Genomic DNA, 19,405 nt, shown 5'->3' with positions numbered 1-19,405 from the left:
TTCTCAGCCTAACTATTTCGTCAACGATGTAAGGAACACCAAGCCGAATCGTTCAATTATCGTATAACAAAAGCTTAATTCTAAGTTTAAGCTTAGATTTTCTGCCCAACAGTTCATTTTTCTTAGCGCTTAGCAACCATGTGGGGCTTCGACATAGGTCTTCCGTCAAGAGTTAGACCCAGATAGAGTTAGACCCAGATATTTTATTACTTCCAGCACAAGAATGGGAGCAGAATTAAAGCTGATTGGAGAATTGTCTCCTCTTTTAAGAGCAAATGTTGCCTGCGATGTCTTTTCTGTGTTGACCGCTCTATTTCATCAGAGAAGCAACTTTCCGAAAGTATCTAGCTGCTCCTGAAGCACTTCAAAAGACAGGGACAACTATGTACGTGTAGCCAGGAATATAATATCATCCGCATAAGTTACAATCAGAAGGGATGTACAGGCAATTCGATACTATATATGTTGAATAAACTATCCACTGAGAATCTTTTTTCTGTTCGTTTATGTTCCACTAACATGTGGTTTAACATTCTTTGTTTTTTACCAAAGCTGTTTTTTTATTTATTAGCATGGAATAAAACACAAGCAATTCTAATTCAATTTGTTATGTCTTAGTCTATATTTGTTTCTCTTAAATGCTTAACAACGACGACATTAATTAGTTTAATTAACAAAATAAATTCAATTGTTGCACTTGAGCTGAAACGCCAAGGCCAAGGACTAATACAGACTAACGTGCCTTATGAACTCGATGAAGCCGGCAAATGTCTCCTTGCAGACGTTAATTATGTCAAACGAAGCCACATGGAACTCCTCACCGGGCAGCTCAAGCGTGTAGGACAAGGGTATGCCCAGACTGCCGTAGGCAAAGTCATCCAAGCTGCCAGAGGCCTCGTACAAAATGGAGGCGGAGGTGCCAATGGTGTAGCGGGTTCCGCGATATTTGCCGATTTGGTTGGCGGCGCGTAAGGCCACCGAGCGCAGAGTGCCGACGGTGGGCGGCACAGTGTTTCTGGATTTTATTGGAGAGAGGGGTGGGGATAGACAACAGACATACAAATGGAATTTAAATGGGATGCAAAAATTTTCGGTTTTAATTGCTTTTAGCAAATAATTGAAAAGTAAATTGAATTTCTTTTCGGCAGGCGTGTTGATCCACCCATCGTCCATGCTCACAAACAAACACAAACAAACACACACACACACACACATATCATACTCACTTCGCGTAGCCGTAGGGATAAAAAATGAATTTGCCGAATGAGTGCACATCCAGGCTGAGTTTCACACGATGACGATTGAATTCCAAATAGCGCACAACAGCCGATGTTTCCGGCTCAGAGTTGGGCGCGGTGCCGGAGTAGACTTCGGAACACAGCTGCAGGTAAAATGTGGTTGGAAACGTGCTCAACTGAAGGTCAAGGTCCACTACTTACATTTTGACTGGCACCCTGGAAGTTCCAATGATTGCCAAAGTTGCGATTAATGTCCACGCCGCTGCAGCCATGACCTGCATAGCGATGACGGTTCTTGCGCCAGAAGCGATCCTGGATTAAGCAAAGCATTTCATTAGAGGATCGCAAATATTTGGAAAGCAGTCAATGCTCAAAACTAATTGGAATCACACTTAACGAATCACTGGCCCTTAGCTTTCTAATCATATCTCAAAACTCACTGTTGTGTGTGTGTACTCATATCCATCAGGATTGACCAGCGGCACCAGAAACACCTCCACATCGTACAGCACTCGCTGGAACGCACGAATATTGGTAAGAAGCTCGTAGGCTAAGTAGAGAACAGTCTGTGTGGTGATCCATTCGCGTCCATGGGCCGCTGCCTGAATGTATGCAACGCGACGTGGACGTACACGGCTATTCAGTGTTATGGATAGAGCTGCGATGTGACGACCCTCGTTGGAGCGACCCAGAGACTCGTACCGACAGTATTGTGGATAACGTGCAGCCAATCCACTCATAAAGTTGAGAATCTCGTGATAGCGCGGGTAACGCGAGAAAAATCCGCGCGCTTGTCGTCGCGTTCGTCGACGCGGTCTCGAATATTCGCAATCCGATGTCTGACATTCCTCCACGTCCTCACCAGTGTCCTCCTCGTCGAAGGTGCTGTTGGAGTGCAGAGCCTGCATCAGCTCCATTAGTGGCTGTGTTTGATAGGTGACGTCCAAGTCACTTAATCGCGATTCAAACACTGCCTGCATCTTGGGACCGACCGTCAACACGGACATGTTGCGCGTCAGAAGCCAAAAGTCCAGTCCTGCATCATTTGTCTGCAGATCCACCATGTATTTGAAGGCATCCTCATTGTCATATTGTACAGTGTACTTGTTATAGCTGGAAAAGAATATTGCATAGTTATTAATCGTTGAGAAACAGATCTTAACTAAAGAATAAAGATTTAATATAAAAAATAAAAATAAAATATTGTAGAGAGACTAAAAGTTAACTCAAAAGACTATTTTTTACTATAGGTCTCCAGTTCATTTAAAAGTAAGCCCAGCTCAGATTTGAAATTAATGCAAGAAATATATATTTTCCGCAAATATAATTTTCTTTTGTACCCAAAATTTTCCACAGATTGTTTGTCAACTACTTTATACTTATTTAAATGACTTCTAAAACTTCTGAATATATTGACCTGCTAAGATCAGCGAAATTATTCCATCAACACAAAACTTACTTGGCACTACATCAACCTTTGTACAATGTCTTCTTTTTTTTACTTTGCAAGAGTCTTATACTTATCTAAAGATTTGCAAATTTATTTCTACAAGTCAATACTCTGTGTCTTGAGTGAGCTAACTAAAAAAAATCCCCCAACATCTGGTTTGTATTTTATCTTAATTTACATTGAGATATCATCATAATTAAGAAACTCAATAGCTTAACATTTTTATTGTTCCTATGGCAGCAACATAAAAAAAAATTCGAAGTTCTTAGAAATGTATCTTCGTTACAAAAAAATAGTAGCAGGTTTTTATGGTTTGAAATAACTTTTACATTCTGAGAAAGTCGAGATTGCCTGTTTAATAAAATCAGAATTATAAGATTTGTGTGTTTATATAGACCAACGATATTTTTAAAGAGACATACATAGCTTTATCGATTCGGGTGGCAAAGATGACTCCAAAAACGGCGACAAAGTGGAGTGGCAAACTAATTGAATGAGTGGACAATAGCGCATTGATTGTGAAAAGCAGTAGCCCAGACAGATCTACCTACTGTAGACTGCAGTTACACACACACACTTGACGCCTTCTTTCTAATTGGACACTAAATTTATGTGTATTAGCCGCCAATGGGCGGCAAAATGAGTTGTTGATTTACAAATTTATGCAAAGTGCTGCGACGCCAGTGCCATTGATGTCGCCTCATCGGAGCATGACGCTTGGCACTCAGCCAGCTCACATGAATTTGTGGCCAATTTATCATTTCGTAAAATTCCGAAACAGACTATGCGCATAATGAAGCAACAAGCTGGCTACAAATATCTATAAATGTTTGCATATTTATCAAATGCTGCAGCGGCAACGCGTGGAGGCGTCATATCCAACGAAGTGCCTAGCAAAACAGAAAGACCAAGACAAAGTCACAAAACTAATCACGTGCAGCGACAGCCATACAGTGTGATAATACATACAAGTATTCTCGTATAATTAGCCCCCCGCCAACTGGACAAGTCAGCACATTTGCAGCAATCATTTTTCATTTTTACATAAACAAACTGTTTACATACGATTAAGCTTTTTTTCTATTTATAATTTCCTTAATTCAAGCCAAATGAAGCCCCATTGTTGGCGCAACTATTGAGCTGACGCATCGGCCTTGTGGAAATATCCATGCATATTTATGAATATGTATAGATAGCTTAACAAAAGATATCAGCGACATATTGTTTGGTTCCAACTTTCAACTTGTTTGCCGCCCATCGCCGCAAACGGAAGGAAGTATCTAATTTTGTGTTCCATGTCTTCGGCCATTTAGCTATCAAGCTCTAAGCACTGCAATATTGTGCGAAACCTTTTATTAACGCGGTCCGGTCCCATAACAAACTGCAACGTGACAGCTGCACAGCCATTCATCATCACTCATACGCCCCATGTACACAAATTGTTGTTGTAAATGTCGTTTCGTCGCTTCGCCTTGACTGCCGACAAATGTGCAAACGATCGCTTTGTTTGCCAAACATACTGAGATCGTGGAATGCAGCATCAATAAGACTACAGGTCGCTATTTGAAATACGGCGCTGTTGTTGTGCTATGCCTCTGCGATCGTTAGCACGACAAATTAAAAGCATTAACACTTGCAAAATTGGCATTGACCACTTGCTGAGCCATGAGCGAAGACAACATTTTGCTCCTTAAATTTAATTATAATTATTGGCAGAACGAAGCAAAATACTACACAGCTTCAACTACCTAACAACTCGTACTTTGAATGTGCATAGCTCTTCGATTAAGTCAAGGGCGAATATTTTAGTAATCTACCTATAAAGGTTCAATTATTTAGTTGTTCCAATCTTTATCTTAAATTGCTCTCTTTTTGTATGCTGTACCACAAGGCTAAACGGGTATACTACTAATGTAGCTTATTGCGAGTCGATATAACCATGTCCGTCCTCCTGTATTAGCGCAATGATATCAGCATGTATAACAGATAGAACAAGAAAGAATACACAAGTCGAGCGGGCTCAACTCTTAAATACCCTGTCCTACCCAAAAAAAAAAAATTATATATATATTAATTAATTTAATTAAATATAAAATATTCAACACATGCATACATAAGACATAAGTGTTTATGTTATGTTTATGTCATTATCAGAATCGCGTCTATGCGTGCTTGTATGCAGTAAAAAAAATAAGCCAAAGCAGCAACCCCTGCCGGCAGAGCTTGGACAGAGATTATGTTTATGGCTATAACTTTCTTCATAATTAACCTATCAGGATGAAACTTGTAACACAGACACATAATCATTATATGGATGTAGTTGCAGGAATTTCCAGGAAATACGGGAGTTACGGGTATTATGGGAAAAACTCTAATTGCGGGGGAGTGGGGGGTGCATCAGAAAAAAACACAAACTCGTCCTTTCTCGGACTTAGGAGAATCTGGATACCGAGTTTGGTTATTCTTGCTCTTGTACTTCCTCAGATCTTTGCGTTCATACAGACGGACAGATGGACATGGCTATATCAACTCGGCTTGTTACCCTGGTCAAGAATATATACACTTTGTGGGGTCTGCCACGCCTCCTTCTCCCTGTTACATACATTCGCACAAAACTAGTATAGCCTTTCACCCTTTGGGTACAAGCTATAAATATTCCACAAATATTAAAGAAAGATAAAATGAAAAACAATCTATTGTATGCTGAAAAGAATATAGAAAATGTTTCCTTGCTTCAGCAAAATATTAAATTATTTAATATACACGTAATGTTCTATTTTATTACTCAAAAATGAAACTGAGTTCAGTTCAGTTTTAATATTTTTAGAAACCTTACTACTTTTCTTTTTGCACATTTTAAGTTTATTACGATGATAAATAACTAATTAGCAAATTACATTATCCACATGATTTTAGGAGATGGTAATTTTACGTTTGTATTTGTTTTTTTTTTTTTAATTCCACTCTTTTGCCATCATTTGCAAATGCAGTAAAGAATCAGATATTTTTAAAACATTGTAGCATTATCTAACATCTTCGTATAGGTGGTGTAAGCTCAGAAGTTTTGCTTCAAAAATAATGAAATTCATCATTTACTCACACAGTAATACTAGCTTATGAAATTGAAATGTAAAATCACTTCATATCCAAAACATCGTACTCGCATCTGGACTCTGCTCAACGATCATTTCATCTCATCTCATAAAAGAAATAAAACAAGCCAACTCTGATTAAGTTCAATGCACAGAACTGTTGCTAGCCAGCCAAGCTGTCTGGGAGCATGCATAAATTTCGAGCACGCGCGCTATTAAAATAATTAAAATTCAAACCTGTTTCATTAAAAATACTAAGTATATATATACTATACATACTATATAATGATAAAATTGAATAAAGCTTTAACAAGATTTGAAAATAAAAAACAACTACTTAATAATGGCCACTCAGTCCTATGGACGAAGCAACGCTTGTGCTTCGATATGTTTAGCTTCAATTTAAATGAATGCATATTTATATATAGATATATATTTTTTGTATTTGTTTTTGTTTTTATTACCCGACATAGCCCGCCAGATTGTTGGCAGCACTGAGGCACGCGAAGCTGACGACGCACAGCAACAAACTGCACACGATTTTTTTAGAGCTCATCTTTGTACAGATTTTCCGGCACTTGGCAATTAGCCTTAGCAGCAGTATTTGCAATTTTTATACTGTATTATTATGTATTAAAATATGCAACACAACAATTGAATGGAACAGCTGGTGGTACTGTATTTTTTTTTTTCTCTATACAAGTAATTTAATAATTCCAATCGGCGGTTTTTCCAGATGGATTGTTGCTGGCACTTGAGAAATTATGCAATATATTTTTTATTTATGTATACAAACTGTTGACTTTGAAATATAGTATGTAATTTATTTTATTCAATTTATTCACTCTTTCATCGAAACTCACGCCGTACGGGATGGACCCGTGTTGATCGCTTTCGATTTGGCCCAAGACTGGCGAGTCGTTCAACACTTGGCTTAGAAAGAAGACGCTACCAAAATCAAAAAATTTGTTTCGGACAGCTTATTGTTTAGAAAAGTAAGTGTCAAGGTCAGGTGCGGAGCGACTAGTTTCGGCAACTCGACGCGATTCGAACTCGGTGATTTGTTTTCTATTTTTTGTGGATTCGGCTCTCGTCGGGCAATGCTCATCAAGGGAGATGTTGGGGGAACACTTTTAAATCGTTTGTTGCTTGGCGATCGCAGAACGGGCAATATTCAAATTTATATGTATTATCAAGTTCTAAACACACTATTTAGCATAAACTGCCTATTAAGTTCAAAAAGTAAAAGGCAGCACACGTGATTCGGGTTATGTGGAATTATTTAAACATTCATTGGCTTCAAATGTTTGATTCGATTGATAATGAACTTTTTTTTGGGAATATTACGCGCTTTTTTTGCTGTTAGTTTGAAAACCAGTATTTTTGATCACTTTGGTAAAGTACATATGTATAGTATGTATGTATAAGTAAAAATTGTATCAAACACTTTGGAGTTTATGCGTTATTTTTCTGGTTTATTATTTATCCATTCGTTTGCATCCGCGTATCGCACAGCTTAAATTGATTCTGAAGCCGTTACTTGTTATTTTTCTGGTTTTTATAGAAGAATTTGGCTCATGATTTGGATTTTGTCTTCCTAATGTCACGGACTGACTTGAAGAGCCGACGGCTGTGTATTTAATGAGGCAAATTTAGCTTGAATCGGTGAGGTATTTAATTAATATGATGCGTATATGTACATACATATGTATGTATGTATGTATGTATGCATAGTATATCGAGAGTTGGCTGTGATTCTGACAAGAGCGCAGAACTTTCGGTTTTAGCAATTGGCCAAGGTCATGATAGCCTCTTCAAGCGTTAAATGCTGACCATAAATATGCCAAAAAGCATTAGGCGGAAGTGTTCGGTTAAACAATATTATTTGCAGGTTTTTAACCCACTCAAATCGAGAGCACTTATTGTCCATTACAGTTACCACGCACACGTAATCGATTCAAGTTTGTGGTAAAACACGCCGAGAAGGGGGGTTCGATGTTGTTAGTGTTGAAAACTGTTTTATGCGTCGCTTTGAACAAGCAGAGCAGCTGGTAGTACCATTGAAGTCCAAATCTAAAGATCGAGTTCATTAAAACGTTAAATGGAAGCATGGCCCATCTTAAAAGCAAAAGTTTGAATAACAGCTACACAGCTACTATGTACAAGTATAATGTTCAATCGTCATTTGTGAACCTGAGCAGCGCGCATCAGCGACACATTTGTATTGATTTGTTTATTTTTTTTTGTGGTTTTTATTGGGCCTCTTTGGCAGCTTCTTCGGTGGCATCGCTCCGGGCACTTCCGGTTGACCGACGCGTCGGTCTATCGTCAAAACGAATCGTAGACGTAGTACTATATGTAGAAGAACAAATGATTCTGGCAATCATCACTCGTGGTTTAAACTATTAAAATATCAATGTTATATTTCCGGTGATCCAAAACTCGTTTAGTCGAAAGCCACAAATTTGCATATGAAATGTATTTTAGCCGACTAATATCTGCATCTACTCGTATGTGCATGCTTAATGGGCATGTCAGACAGGTTACTAGCTATACTATACATACCCCTAGGTTCAAACGGAGGCGGTTCTAAATCCATTTAACGTGCCATCGATTCTCACTTGCCAATGGGGCATTCAACTTTCGGCCAGCTTCAAAGCGAGCTCGACTGTTTCATAATTCAAATCTAATAAACATCGCAGTTTACATATTTGTTTCTTTTTTTTTAGTTTGTTGATTTCTCATCGTTTCTCATCGTGTGCCTGTTGTTTTTTGAGCTTTTGTGCGATTGGCGCGTAATTAACATAAGAAAACCCCTGAGCCAAAGATGCGTGCGACCTTAACCATGAAATCTCGAAGATCACGGCGTCACGCTGATCTTTTAATCTGCGCTCTGATAATAGAGTGTTTATGACTAGAGCGGCCTAATGGAGATATCGCATGTAACAATTGGAGAACAATAATTATAAATTACGAGGGGAATGCACTTCGTGCGTAAATACACAAAAAAAAAACACAATTTTTCTTAATACCTATAGATCTACCATATGTTCTGCTTTGTTACATTTTAAACATTATTTTATTACTTCAATTTTATTGTAAACCATATTTATGTGACTTTTATACATCCCATAATTTATTTTATACATCATTTAAATCGTTGAATAATGGTATTTAAAAAAAATCATTATATTTTTGTTTTGTAACTTAAACTCACAAAACATACTCAAGTGGGAATAAATCTTAAAATTATAAAAAATTCCACAAAAACAATGGAATTATTGTAATGTACAAAAAATTAAAACTGCAATAAACAAGAGAGATTGCTACAGTCGAGCAGGCGCGACTGCAAAATACCCTGCACCCCAACAAATTTCATAGCAGAAGCAAATATTAGAAGAAAATCGAACTTGATGCTGCAGTTTGTGGATATATTAAGGGACGTACTAACTTTTCTTAGGATCAACCGATTTTAAATTTGAATTTTTGCCATTATTGGCAGTATTAGAAAATAAAAAAATTAAATTAACTCGTATTGCCTAGAGATTCGGAGAGTCTATATACACACCAAGTTTGGTCTATGTTCGCACAGCCATTTCCGAAATCCAGGCGTTTATCCAAACAGACGGACGGACATATCTAGATCGATTTCTTGCTGGTTAAGAAGATATGCATTTTATGGGGTCGGGTTTAACCCTCAATTAGGCACTTGACAGCTTTATAATTATGCTGCTTTTAGAATTGTATGATTGATGGATATTTTTGCTTAATAGAAACAACAACTCTTCTTTGTTTAGACAAATGCCTTTGAGTTTTTCTCTAAATTAAAATTTAAAGCAGTGGATGGTGAATCTTCTATACTTCAACTTAAATATACACCAAACATCCCTATATGCACAGATTTTTATGAAAATGCAGACTATATTGTGCATATATGTATAAGTACTACTGCTTTTAGTATCGTAATAAAAAAGTTACTTGTATTCTACAGTTAAATTGGGTATTATAAAAATTTATATCAAGTTTACGATATCTTAGTAAACATGAAAAACCAACGTTTTAAAAGCGATATCAGAATGTTATCATAATTTTCAAATAATATATCCAATTTTCGTTGCTTATGAAAAACTTAGTCTATATATCACATCAAGTTTTGTGACCCTGGCTTTTAAGGTTTAAAAGTTTATATGAACGGACGAACTCATGGATATATCTACATTAAACCTGGAGTCTACCAATCCTCAATTTGTCTATCACATACAACTTGGCCCCTTTAGGTACAAGGTAAAAACAAAATGGAAATATAAATAATTTAGAAGTAAGCAGATTGAACTCCAACAAACCATTTTCGTTATGTCCCTTCAAAAGTTTGGAGTCTTAACTTTAGACCAATATCAGAACTATACGCGAATTTACTTTTTTGACGATTTTATTTTGAAATATATGAGTACTCAATAGTTGCAAATGATTCAAAATATTTCTACTTTTTTGCTCTGGTTTTGCTAGGTTTTCAAAATGTTTTTCTCTAAGTGTAGCATCTGAGAACTGTTGTTTTCATTTCCATTTATTGAGGCAGGTTCCGGGAATCAGAATCATTTCCTTGTTTTTTTGCTTTTTGGTCATAATTGTTGGAATTTTGTTAATTTGTTTATCATTTTTAGGTTACACTACGTCTCGTCATCAAATACGCCCACGCTTAAGGAATCAACTGAAATAGGCAACTGGAAATGCTTTCATGCTTGTCATGTCTGCGTTCCGTTGGAAAAGTTTCTCCCTTTATTTTTGCCAGCATGCTAATGACATAATGTGCATACTTCAGAACCGCCCCCGACTATAAAGGAGGGGTGAGGACCAAGTCTGGCGGCTTGCGTGTTTTCGCTATGCAAAGAGACATAAAAAAGCAAGGAACAATAACTGGGTATTATGTAGACATTGCCAGACGAATATATGTATATGGCAGTCAGTGTGTCAGGAAGTTGACTAAAAGACCGTTAAATGAAAATCAACACGAACCGAGTTTTGTATAAATCAACTGGTTGCGTTGTGGCAACTGCCAGTGCCAGTCCAGGCACACACTTGGACATACATATAGTACTATATACACGTACGTACATATATTCATGTTTGTCCACCCACTTTTGACTCTTGCGTTGACATGACGCTGCCGGCAAAAAAATTTAATCGAGACGCGGGCGCAGCACCATCAAAAATCCTCTTGCGCTATGCACTGCTCTGTAAAACGCTTCAAGGATTGCTCTGATCCTATGGCCTAACCCTTTACCCCATGCCAAGTCCATGGCTGCACCACACGCTAACATGGATGAGCGCTTGTTTATTTGCATAGCTCCCACAATTCTATATCCCTGAATAGGTTAAGGTGCTTCATTTTATATTCTACAATACATATTGGGATATATCGTTAATTTTATAGTACTGCCCCAATTGCAGAGAGCTTGGTTTTTAGGAAATTAATTTATAATATTAATATAACAAGATATTTTGTATATTGACAAAATTAAAAAATCGCACTTCTTTTAATTACTTTTTATAATACTATAATACATACTATATTATGATATTTGTATTATTAATACTATAACAATATATGTATTATGTGTATTGATTCATGGCTGTATGTAGTAAAAATCTATTTATTCAGCATCACGTCCCTTCATCATCGATATCTTTATCTTTGATTCAATAAAAAATCAAGCTTAGTAGAATCAATTTTTCCTTTATTATGATATTGAAATCAAATTTGGTATTCATTTGTTTTTTAATGCTAGCAACCAACTACTCTACCCCGGAGCCGGTTTCGGTATTATTGTAATTGAATAGGCTTAATAAATTTTTACTTTATAAGTAACCTGTGTTCCAATAGATAATAATGTTTCATAGATAAACTAAATAACATCTTTTTACTGGGTCTCCGCATTTAACATTTTTGTTTGTGGCTCAATTTAATGAGGAATTATGAAACAAAATTGTCGTTTTTTGCACTTTACTTGAAGGTGAACCAAAGGTGGGATCTTTTGCTTTACGTTATTTATTAAATTAATTTCACTTTATGTTTTTGCTATCGGATATTTTTTTGATTTTTACGAAATTAATAATTATATATATGTATATATTTTATTTATTTTATATGTATATATTTTATAATAATAATTTGGCAAATCAAACGCTTATGCAAAAAAAAAATGGCTTGGGAGTTAGAAAGTAAAGAAAATTGGGAGTTTATTTTTTTTTAAAGTTAAATTTTAAAATCAATATCAAAATTATTATAACACGCCATATGAGTAGAATTTCTTCTTGATCTGTATAAGTATAACTTCATCTTGATCAATAATTATGATTAATATCGATTGGGCTATATTTAGAAAACACTTAAGTACATACACTTCGGCACATACTCCAGACGGTTGTTTTTTTGCTTCTCAAAATTAATTTTACAGATTAAAAACGAATACTCAACGTTGGGGAAGCATGTACATACTTGTTGTGATTCATTATTGTGGGCTTATCAAATCAGAACTGTGCCTATTTAAGTAGAGGGCATAGTACTTGATGTATGCGCTTTTGGACGCCATCCTCAGAGGCACACCCCGCACCCTAGACAACGACAGCACGCCGTCCAACTTGTCTGACGTTTAGCATATTTGCGTTTTGTGGCAGTCGTCCGGATTCCAAATCCAATTCCGTATTACATGCTACGGTGCCCAACTTATTAAACGTTGTCGCTGTCCCATTTACCGAATGCGAACTCTTTTTCAGGCGCAACGCCCACGCGAATGGCCCACGCCCCCGACATGTTGTGCCACTTTTTGTACGCCAGGACGACCCTTCTCATAATTTTCCCCTCCAGCTGTGCAACTGGCGGCCCATTGTTGATAAAAACTCTTGGTGCCAGTGGCATTTGCTCGCAAAATGGAAGTCAAGCCCAAGCGACGCGCACCTATGCGCCTGGGAATCGTCGTCGTCGAACAATTACTGCAAATCGAATTCCAGGTAAGGCTCAGCAAGCGGTGGCTCTGCTCTCAGGACTTGACTGTCAATTGGACTAGTTTCAGTTAATTTTATTTATTTGTTTTTTCCTCATATGATATGTACGTTTGAAACTAAATTTCTAAGTGCTAAAATCTTCCTGTTTTTTGTTATTTTTTTATTTAACGCGCATCATGCAATCCCTACAACCGAAACGCGCGAATCCCAAGAACAAGACTCGAGATGCGCAGAAGGCAACTCTAATGGCGATGGCAGTCCCGCCTCGTAAGCTCATAATTCCTCGCCCGGATGTCCTGCACACATACATGGAGCACCGTCAAATCAATCAATATTTGGAGTATATTGCCAATCGATACTCACACTTTGTCAAACTCTATACCCTCGGGTTATCTTTCGAGCGTCGCGAGGTGCGCGCTCTCGAGATCAACTGGATGAACTCGGACAATGTGGAGCTGCCACCACAGCTCCGTATGAAATCGGCACCAGCGTTGGAGCGACCCTTCCAGCCAGGCGATGGTCCCTCTAAGGGACCGCTTATCAACCTGTCCGATCAGGGCCGCAACATTGTTTTCATTGAGGCGGGAACGCACGCACGGGAATGGATCACCATAACAACGGCCCTAAACTGCATCTATCAACTAGCAGAGCGTTATACCCGCAACATTGAAGTGCTGCGCAAGCTACGCTTCTTCGTAGTGCCGGTCGTCAATCCCGATGGCTATGAGTACTCGCGTACCAAGGTAAGCATCAATATACAATATATAACATTTAAGAATAGATGTGGAACATAGTATTTTTATAGCCTGTACCCAAAGAGTGAAAGGCTATACTAGTTTTGGGCGAATGTATGTAACAGGGAGAAGGAGGCGTGGCAGACCCCACAAAGTATATATATTCTTGATCAGGGGGACAAGCCGAGTCGATATAGCCATGTCCGTCTGTCCGTCCGTCTGTATGAGCGCAAGGATCTCAGAAGGTACAAGAGCTAGAGTGACCAAACTTGGTATCCAGGTTCCCCTGAGCACTAGGCAGGTCAATTTAACTAATTTAATTTAATTAATTCATTCAATTTTTTTTAATAATTCCATTTTTTATATATTTATATATATTTATATTTCCACCCGAAAGGTAATAATTGTATATAAGCTTTGTGCAAATATATGTAAAAGGCAGAACAAATACCTGATCCCATAACGAGAAATAAATATGAATAGATACATACATAAGTGTCTTTGACCGTCTGTCGTGAGTTTTGGAAACATTTCTGGGCTATACAAGTTTATTTTATTTATTGAAGTTATTTTGGATAGACGGTATTTCATTTATTATTTATAATGATTTCGCCTTTAGAATCGCAACTGGCGCAAAAATCGAAGACCTCACAAACAAACAAAATTCGTAGGCACCGACTGTAATCGCAATTACGATATCTTCTGGGACTCCGGACCGTCGAAAATAAATCGTAATACGTACAAGGGGGAGAGACCTTTCTCTGAGCCCGAAACGCGTGCGATGCGTAATATTCTGGATCGAGTTGAGCCGAATTTGTTGTTCTTCCTGTCGCTACATTCCTACGGCCAATCCATTATGTATCCATGGGGCTATTCCAGGTGTGTACTCTCTGCCCCTAATACAAAACATGCAGACTTAAAGGTTTCCTGATGCCCACAGAGAATCTACGCACTATTGGCGCGACCTGCACTCGCTGGCCAACTCCGGTAGAACTGCCATCAAGTCGTACAACGGACGGGAGTATCGTACTGGCAGCATTTCTTGCCTCAATAAACGAACCATAGCTGGCTCCATTGTAGATTATGTCTATGGTGTGCTTAGAGCGCCTATGGCTCTTGTAATGGAGCTACCGTCGCGCGATCTGGGCTTCCAACCTCCCGTTGAGATGGTCAGCCAGATAGGTCACGAAAGCTGGTTCGGTATACGAGAGATGTGCAAACGTGCTTACGATCTGCGCTTAATCATCAAGCGTGAACTGGAACCGAAGATGCCGCTGCCTCCTATTCCACCCCCGCCGGCGCCTCGTCTGCGTAAGTCGGGTGGTGAGGATACACCAAGCATGCAAAGCAAACACGAAACAAAAATAGATTCCGCTACCCAATCCATAGAGGCCAAGGACGAGACTAGTACGGCGAAGAAAAAGACTACTCCAAAGAAAGGGAAAAAGCGAATCAAGCGTTATGCCCACGAGAATATACTGGAGATTCAGAGGCGTGGCAATATGCTTGCTAAGCGCTCCAGCAAAATGGGAGCTCCTCTAATCAAACGAGCGCTCACAGCCTCACCACCAGCTGCATTGCGCTCCAAAGGTGGCTGCGGGGATGGACCGGTCTTTACGGGCAGACCCAAGACAATGCCTTATTTTCCACCATCACTAAAATCCAACCTGCCGCTAGGCTTGTTTTTCTAAAGGTGCCGAAGGAAATTGTGTTATGGATGTTAATGTGGAGTCTTGGTGTGTTCTTCTAGCTGCTTTTGTATATGGCGTGTTTAAAATAAATACGTACTCAATCTATTTTGGGGGTTGGTCCCAAAATGCTCTCGCTTTGGGTATTTAATTCGCCTTCTTATGTGATTTTAAATTTAAGGTGGTTATTCTAGATGATAAAACAACTAGTAACGAGTTCAACGGTGTGGGATATTAGCGAATGTAACTCATTTGGCCTCAAAGGAAGGCGCGCGCGGAGCAGCAAATTTCACACGCAGTCTTTCATACTCTTTGCGATCCTATAAGAACGAATACGAAAAGAAATGTTAAAAGAGCTCTTGAGACAGAAAACATTTAAGTTTTTCTTACCTGCTCGTTAACCGAAGGACGTAGCTGTTTCAGAGCCTCTTCAAAATGGTGATTCCGCACGCACAGGCTATCCAATTGAGCATCGGGCTCGCTCAAGGATTGTCGCAGCGCAAACATGGATGCCTGTTTCACTAAGCCAGCCAAATCGGCACCAGTATAGCCTTCCGTTCGGGCTGCTATTATGTTTAGATCGACATCGTCTGCCAATAAGGGACGCTTGCCATTCTGTACATAAATTGATTACAATATCGGTAAGAGTAATGATTGAATAAGGTATCATTTAGCAAAATATCTACCTTTGTAGTGGCTTTTAGTATCTCAACGCGTTCTTCCTTCTTCGGCAAGCCCACATAAAGTATGGTATCTAAACGACCCGGACGTAAAATAGCCGGATCAATTATATCCGGACGATTTGTAGCTGCAAGAATGTAAACACCCTTACGATCCTCCACGCCATCCATCTCAGTAAGCAACTGATTGACAATACGAGTGCCCGAGCTACCAGAACCGTTATCAGAACGCTTGGGGCACAGTGAATCGAACTCGTCAAAAAATATGACACAAGGTGCTGAATTACGGGCACGTTGGAAGCAAGCTCGCACAGCACGTTCACTTTCGCCCACATACATATTCATCAATTCCGGACCCTTGACTGATATAAAATTAATACCTGCCTCGTTGGCAATAGCCTTGGCCAGTAATGTTTTGCCGCAACCAGGCGGACCACACAGAAGCACGCCCGATGGGGCTGTGAGCCCCAGCTGAGCCAATTTCTCTGGAAACTTGACAGGAGCAAGCACCGCGAGCTTCAACTCATCGCGGATGTCTTGCAAAGAACCAATATCATCCCATGTGATATCCGGCACGGTTATGAAACCCTCACGTTTCGCTGACGGCTGCAAGACCTTAATAGCGTCAATAAAATCTTCGAGAGTCAAGCAGAAATTTGGATCAGAAAATTCCTCTGGTGGATTATCTAAGAAGTTTGTCAATTCGACTAGTGTTGGCTCATAGAATTCATCTTCCGGAAGTTGTTTCTGCCTAGACTGTTGAGCTGTGGACTTCTCTTCGACCTGCGGGTCGACCTCCATTATTGTCTCTTTGCCAGTTTTTTCTTTAGCAGGTTGGTCGGCATCAGACTTATCACCAGCGGCTTCAACCTCCACCTTTTCAATCGTTTTTTCCTCGGTCTTGTCTGCACTCGACGGCTTATCAGTGGCCTCAGTTGCCTCTTTGCCCGCTACACTCTCATTCTCATCGTCGTCAAGAGTGACTGTCGTCATATTCTGCTCGTTGGCAGCATGTAACTCCCGAAACTTTTTCATAGACCTTCGTTTGACGGCAATGGCAGCAGCACGAGAGACCAAGGCCAAGAGATCAGCGCCCACGTAGCCGGGTGTCAATTCGGCAACCTTATCATAGTTGAATTTTGAGTCAATCGTCAAACCCTCACATTGTATACGCAAAATCTCGCGACGCTCTTTACGTGTTGGTATGTGTATGGCGATCTCATGATCAAAACGTCCAATGCGACGCAGTCCTGGATCAAGATTATCAGGGCGCGTGGTGGCTGCAATCACCAAAACCGACTGTCCGAATTCGGTCGTCTTCAAATTATCCAGGCTGCTAATTAACTGTGAGACAATCCGACGTTCCATGTCCTTAGAAGCCCACTGACGATTGCCGCCAATAGCATCAATCTCATCGATAAAGAGCACGCATGGGGAATTATCAACAGCCTGATCGAAAACATCGCGTATGCGTTCTTCAGACTCGCCGGATATTCCCGCAATTAGCTCAGTAGCAGGCACCTCAAGCAGCGGCAGTTTAAGTTGCTGTTCAAATTAGCGTAATGAATTAATGTAGCCATCTTACAATCATACATCTGACTGACTTACCCCGGCTACGGCACGTGCCAAAAATGTTTTACCGCAACCTGGTGGTCCATGTAGCAGTAGACCGCGTGAGGGCAACAGACCCAGTTGGAAATAGAATTCGGGCGATTTTATGTGTATGAGCATCTCGCAAAGTTCTTTTAGTGTACTATCCATTCCGCCTATATCGCGGAAACTTTCGCTCATTTGAAGCACCTCCAGTTCCTTTTTGTATTTACGTACCGAGCGCATTGGCATCCGATCATTATATTCTCGCATATTATACGCTTGTGGAATCTCGTGCCTCTTGTTCCGAGCACAATCCCTGATGTCGAACCTGTTGTTGTTGCCAGGCACCTTGTCTGTATACAAAGAATATTCTCATTATTTAGAGCTTAATGGTTTGTGACGATTAACTCACTTTTCTTTGTGTTCGTTGCTGCGGGAACAGAGGTGGGAGTGCTTCCGATATTTTCTTTACGTGGTGATTGGGACATGCCTTGATTTGCAGCCATTTTTGATTTTTTCACACCCGAATGTGGGGGCGAATCCAATAAGCGCTTCAGCGTATTTGAACTGGAATTTTCCCCACCAGCCGAGGCACCATTCGATGTGCTTTTAGGTGAAGCGTCATCGTCCTCGTCACCGCTAGATATGTCAATAGGCTCAGACGAAGGCTTTGGATTTGAGAAGGGTGTCCTTTGAGCATACAGACTGTTCATCATGTTACTCATTATGTTGTTGCTAGGTGTTTCGTCGTCCTCTGAGAGCGAATCCTCGTCCGATGTAGTAGGCTTATTTACTCCGTAGCTCTGCGAAACAATTTCAAATGCTGATATGGCATGATAATTAAGTAATGGAATAAAAAAGTTTTGCATCGCTGCCTACCTTGTTGTACAAGTTGACGAAATGGAACAAATTTACGACGATAATATTCTGGATATTTGCGCATCAACTCTCTGGTCATTAATTTAATATCCAAGTAGGTTTCATCAACATGCTCTTCAAGATACTGCAAGACAAAATTGAACAGGAGTCAAATGTGGACCGAGAGTCGCACTTAACCTTGTTTTCCTACTATTTTTTTCTATATTGTTTTTTCTGAGTATTGCCTGCAAATGCAGTTGGTGCTGCTGTCCCGCCCGCCGGTTACAGCCACGTTAGTATACTATATTTACCTGCTTGACACGGTTGATTAAATGATGGTCGTGTAGCAGCGGTTTGACTTTCTTCATATTCTGAATGAATCAAATATGAATAAAACTATAACCCATACGAGAATATTTCACTGTACCAATTTACCGCGACAATCGACGCCGACGCCTTTACATGCAATGAAGTTGGCTGCACGTTTTCGTACAGTGCTGTGAAATTGCGAAATGCGCAAAGCAGTGTTGTCGTGCTGCTGCCTGATTCGATGTGCAAAATATTGCAGGCAAGCAGAAAAAATGCGCGCCAATTTAAATCTCAGAATATTACTTTCCCGTTCCCGATTGAGTGTATTAAATCCATCTGTTCCAACTAACCTGCACTAAACTATGGTTCCATGTTGACGTTTCTTGGCAACGAGTCTTAGATTTGTAATGTTTTTTATTTATTTTTTGAAGCTCCTCTGCGAAGTTAAATCAACCACAGACCCTAAGCCAAAAATTAATATATTTAATTAATTTAATATATCTTTCACAGATGCTCTATCGTAGATTAATTCTGGAATATTGCAACTGTCAGTTCAGGAAATGATTTCAACATGCCCTCGGCTAGATCCCATTTAGCAAGCAACGTATATAAATACATATGTATGTACGTACATTTGTATATTCGGAGAATAGTTTAATTTCTTTCGGCGTTATATTTTATTTGCGTAGTACATACATATAATTGAACTTACAGGAATTCCAAAATGTCATTAAATAGTAGAGCTTTGATTATATTTTCGG

The 19,405-nt window shown here is 39.4% G+C and overlaps 3 protein-coding genes across 4 annotated transcripts; 1 reads left to right on the top strand and 2 right to left on the bottom strand.

The window, feature by feature from the left end:
* Positions 1-723: 723 nt before the first annotated feature.
* LOC115628415 (carboxypeptidase B) lies at positions 724-6,336 on the bottom strand. The gene is made up of 5 exons (XM_030524502.1): positions 6,245-6,336; positions 1,679-2,351; positions 1,440-1,550; positions 1,227-1,381; positions 724-1,015 (listed from the first exon to the last, which is right to left on the bottom strand). Exons 1-5 carry the CDS (start codon positions 6,334-6,336, stop codon positions 724-726), a joined length of 1,323 nt encoding a protein of 440 aa, XP_030380362.1.
* Positions 6,337-12,848: 6,512 nt separating this feature from the next.
* On the top strand, positions 12,849-15,207 carry LOC115628414 (carboxypeptidase B). The gene is made up of 3 exons (XM_030524501.1): positions 12,849-13,525; positions 14,136-14,395; positions 14,457-15,207. Exons 1-3 carry the CDS (start codon positions 12,959-12,961, stop codon positions 15,205-15,207), a joined length of 1,578 nt encoding a protein of 525 aa, XP_030380361.1. The 5' UTR covers positions 12,849-12,958.
* Positions 15,208-15,312: 105 nt separating this feature from the next.
* Positions 15,313-18,787, bottom strand: LOC115628265 (uncharacterized AAA domain-containing protein C16E9.10c). Of its 2 annotated transcripts, XM_030524284.1 has the most exons (7): positions 18,647-18,787; positions 18,357-18,480; positions 17,890-18,300; positions 17,493-17,830; positions 15,891-17,429; positions 15,595-15,819; positions 15,313-15,524 (listed from the first exon to the last, which is right to left on the bottom strand). In XM_030524284.1, exons 1-7 carry the CDS (start codon positions 18,701-18,703, stop codon positions 15,453-15,455), a joined length of 2,766 nt encoding a protein of 921 aa, XP_030380144.1. In that variant the 5' UTR covers positions 18,704-18,787; the 3' UTR covers positions 15,313-15,452. The 2 variants fall into 2 exon arrangements, with proteins under 2 accessions (XP_030380144.1, XP_030380145.1); XM_030524285.1 differs by lacking the exon at positions 18,647-18,787 and having other exon boundaries at positions 17,890-18,280; positions 18,357-18,433.
* Positions 18,788-19,405: the final 618 nt, after the last annotated feature.

The sequence above is a fragment of the Scaptodrosophila lebanonensis genome, unplaced genomic scaffold (genome assembly GCF_003285725.1).
Source record: "Scaptodrosophila lebanonensis strain 11010-0011.00,11010-0021.00 unplaced genomic scaffold, SlebRS2 tig00000113-arrow-arrow-pilon, whole genome shotgun sequence".
NCBI classification, from domain to species: Eukaryota; Metazoa; Arthropoda; class Insecta; order Diptera; family Drosophilidae; genus Scaptodrosophila; species Scaptodrosophila lebanonensis.
This window is presented reverse-complemented; position numbering and strand designations above follow the sequence as displayed.

Excerpts from the sequence above, each read along its gene's own strand:
- LOC115628415 (XM_030524502.1), bottom strand. The coding sequence starts at position 6,336 with ATGAGCTCTAAAAAAATCGTGTGCAGTTTGTTGCTGTGCGTCGTCAGC. Across the intron at positions 1,382-1,439 it reads TCCAGGGTGCCAGTCAAAAT|CTGTGTTCCGAAGTCTACTC; the intron begins GTAAGTAGTGGA and ends TTTTACCTGCAG. Across the intron at positions 1,016-1,226 it reads TATCCCTACGGCTACGCGAA|AAACACTGTGCCGCCCACCG; the intron begins GTGAGTATGATA and ends AATAAAATCCAG.
- LOC115628414 (XM_030524501.1), top strand. The coding sequence starts at position 12,959 with ATGCAATCCCTACAACCGAAACGCGCGAATCCCAAGAACAAGACTCGA. Across the intron at positions 13,526-14,135 it reads ATGAGTACTCGCGTACCAAG|AATCGCAACTGGCGCAAAAA; the intron begins GTAAGCATCAAT and ends TTTCGCCTTTAG. Across the intron at positions 14,396-14,456 it reads TATCCATGGGGCTATTCCAG|AGAATCTACGCACTATTGGC; the intron begins GTGTGTACTCTC and ends TGATGCCCACAG.
- LOC115628265 (XM_030524284.1), bottom strand. The coding sequence starts at position 18,703 with ATGAAGAAAGTCAAACCGCTGCTACACGACCATCATTTAATCAACCGT. Across the intron at positions 18,481-18,646 it reads TAATCAACCGTGTCAAGCAG|TATCTTGAAGAGCATGTTGA; the intron begins GTAAATATAGTA and ends TTTGTCTTGCAG. Across the intron at positions 17,831-17,889 it reads AGCAACGAACACAAAGAAAA|ACAAGGTGCCTGGCAACAAC; the intron begins GTGAGTTAATCG and ends CTTTGTATACAG.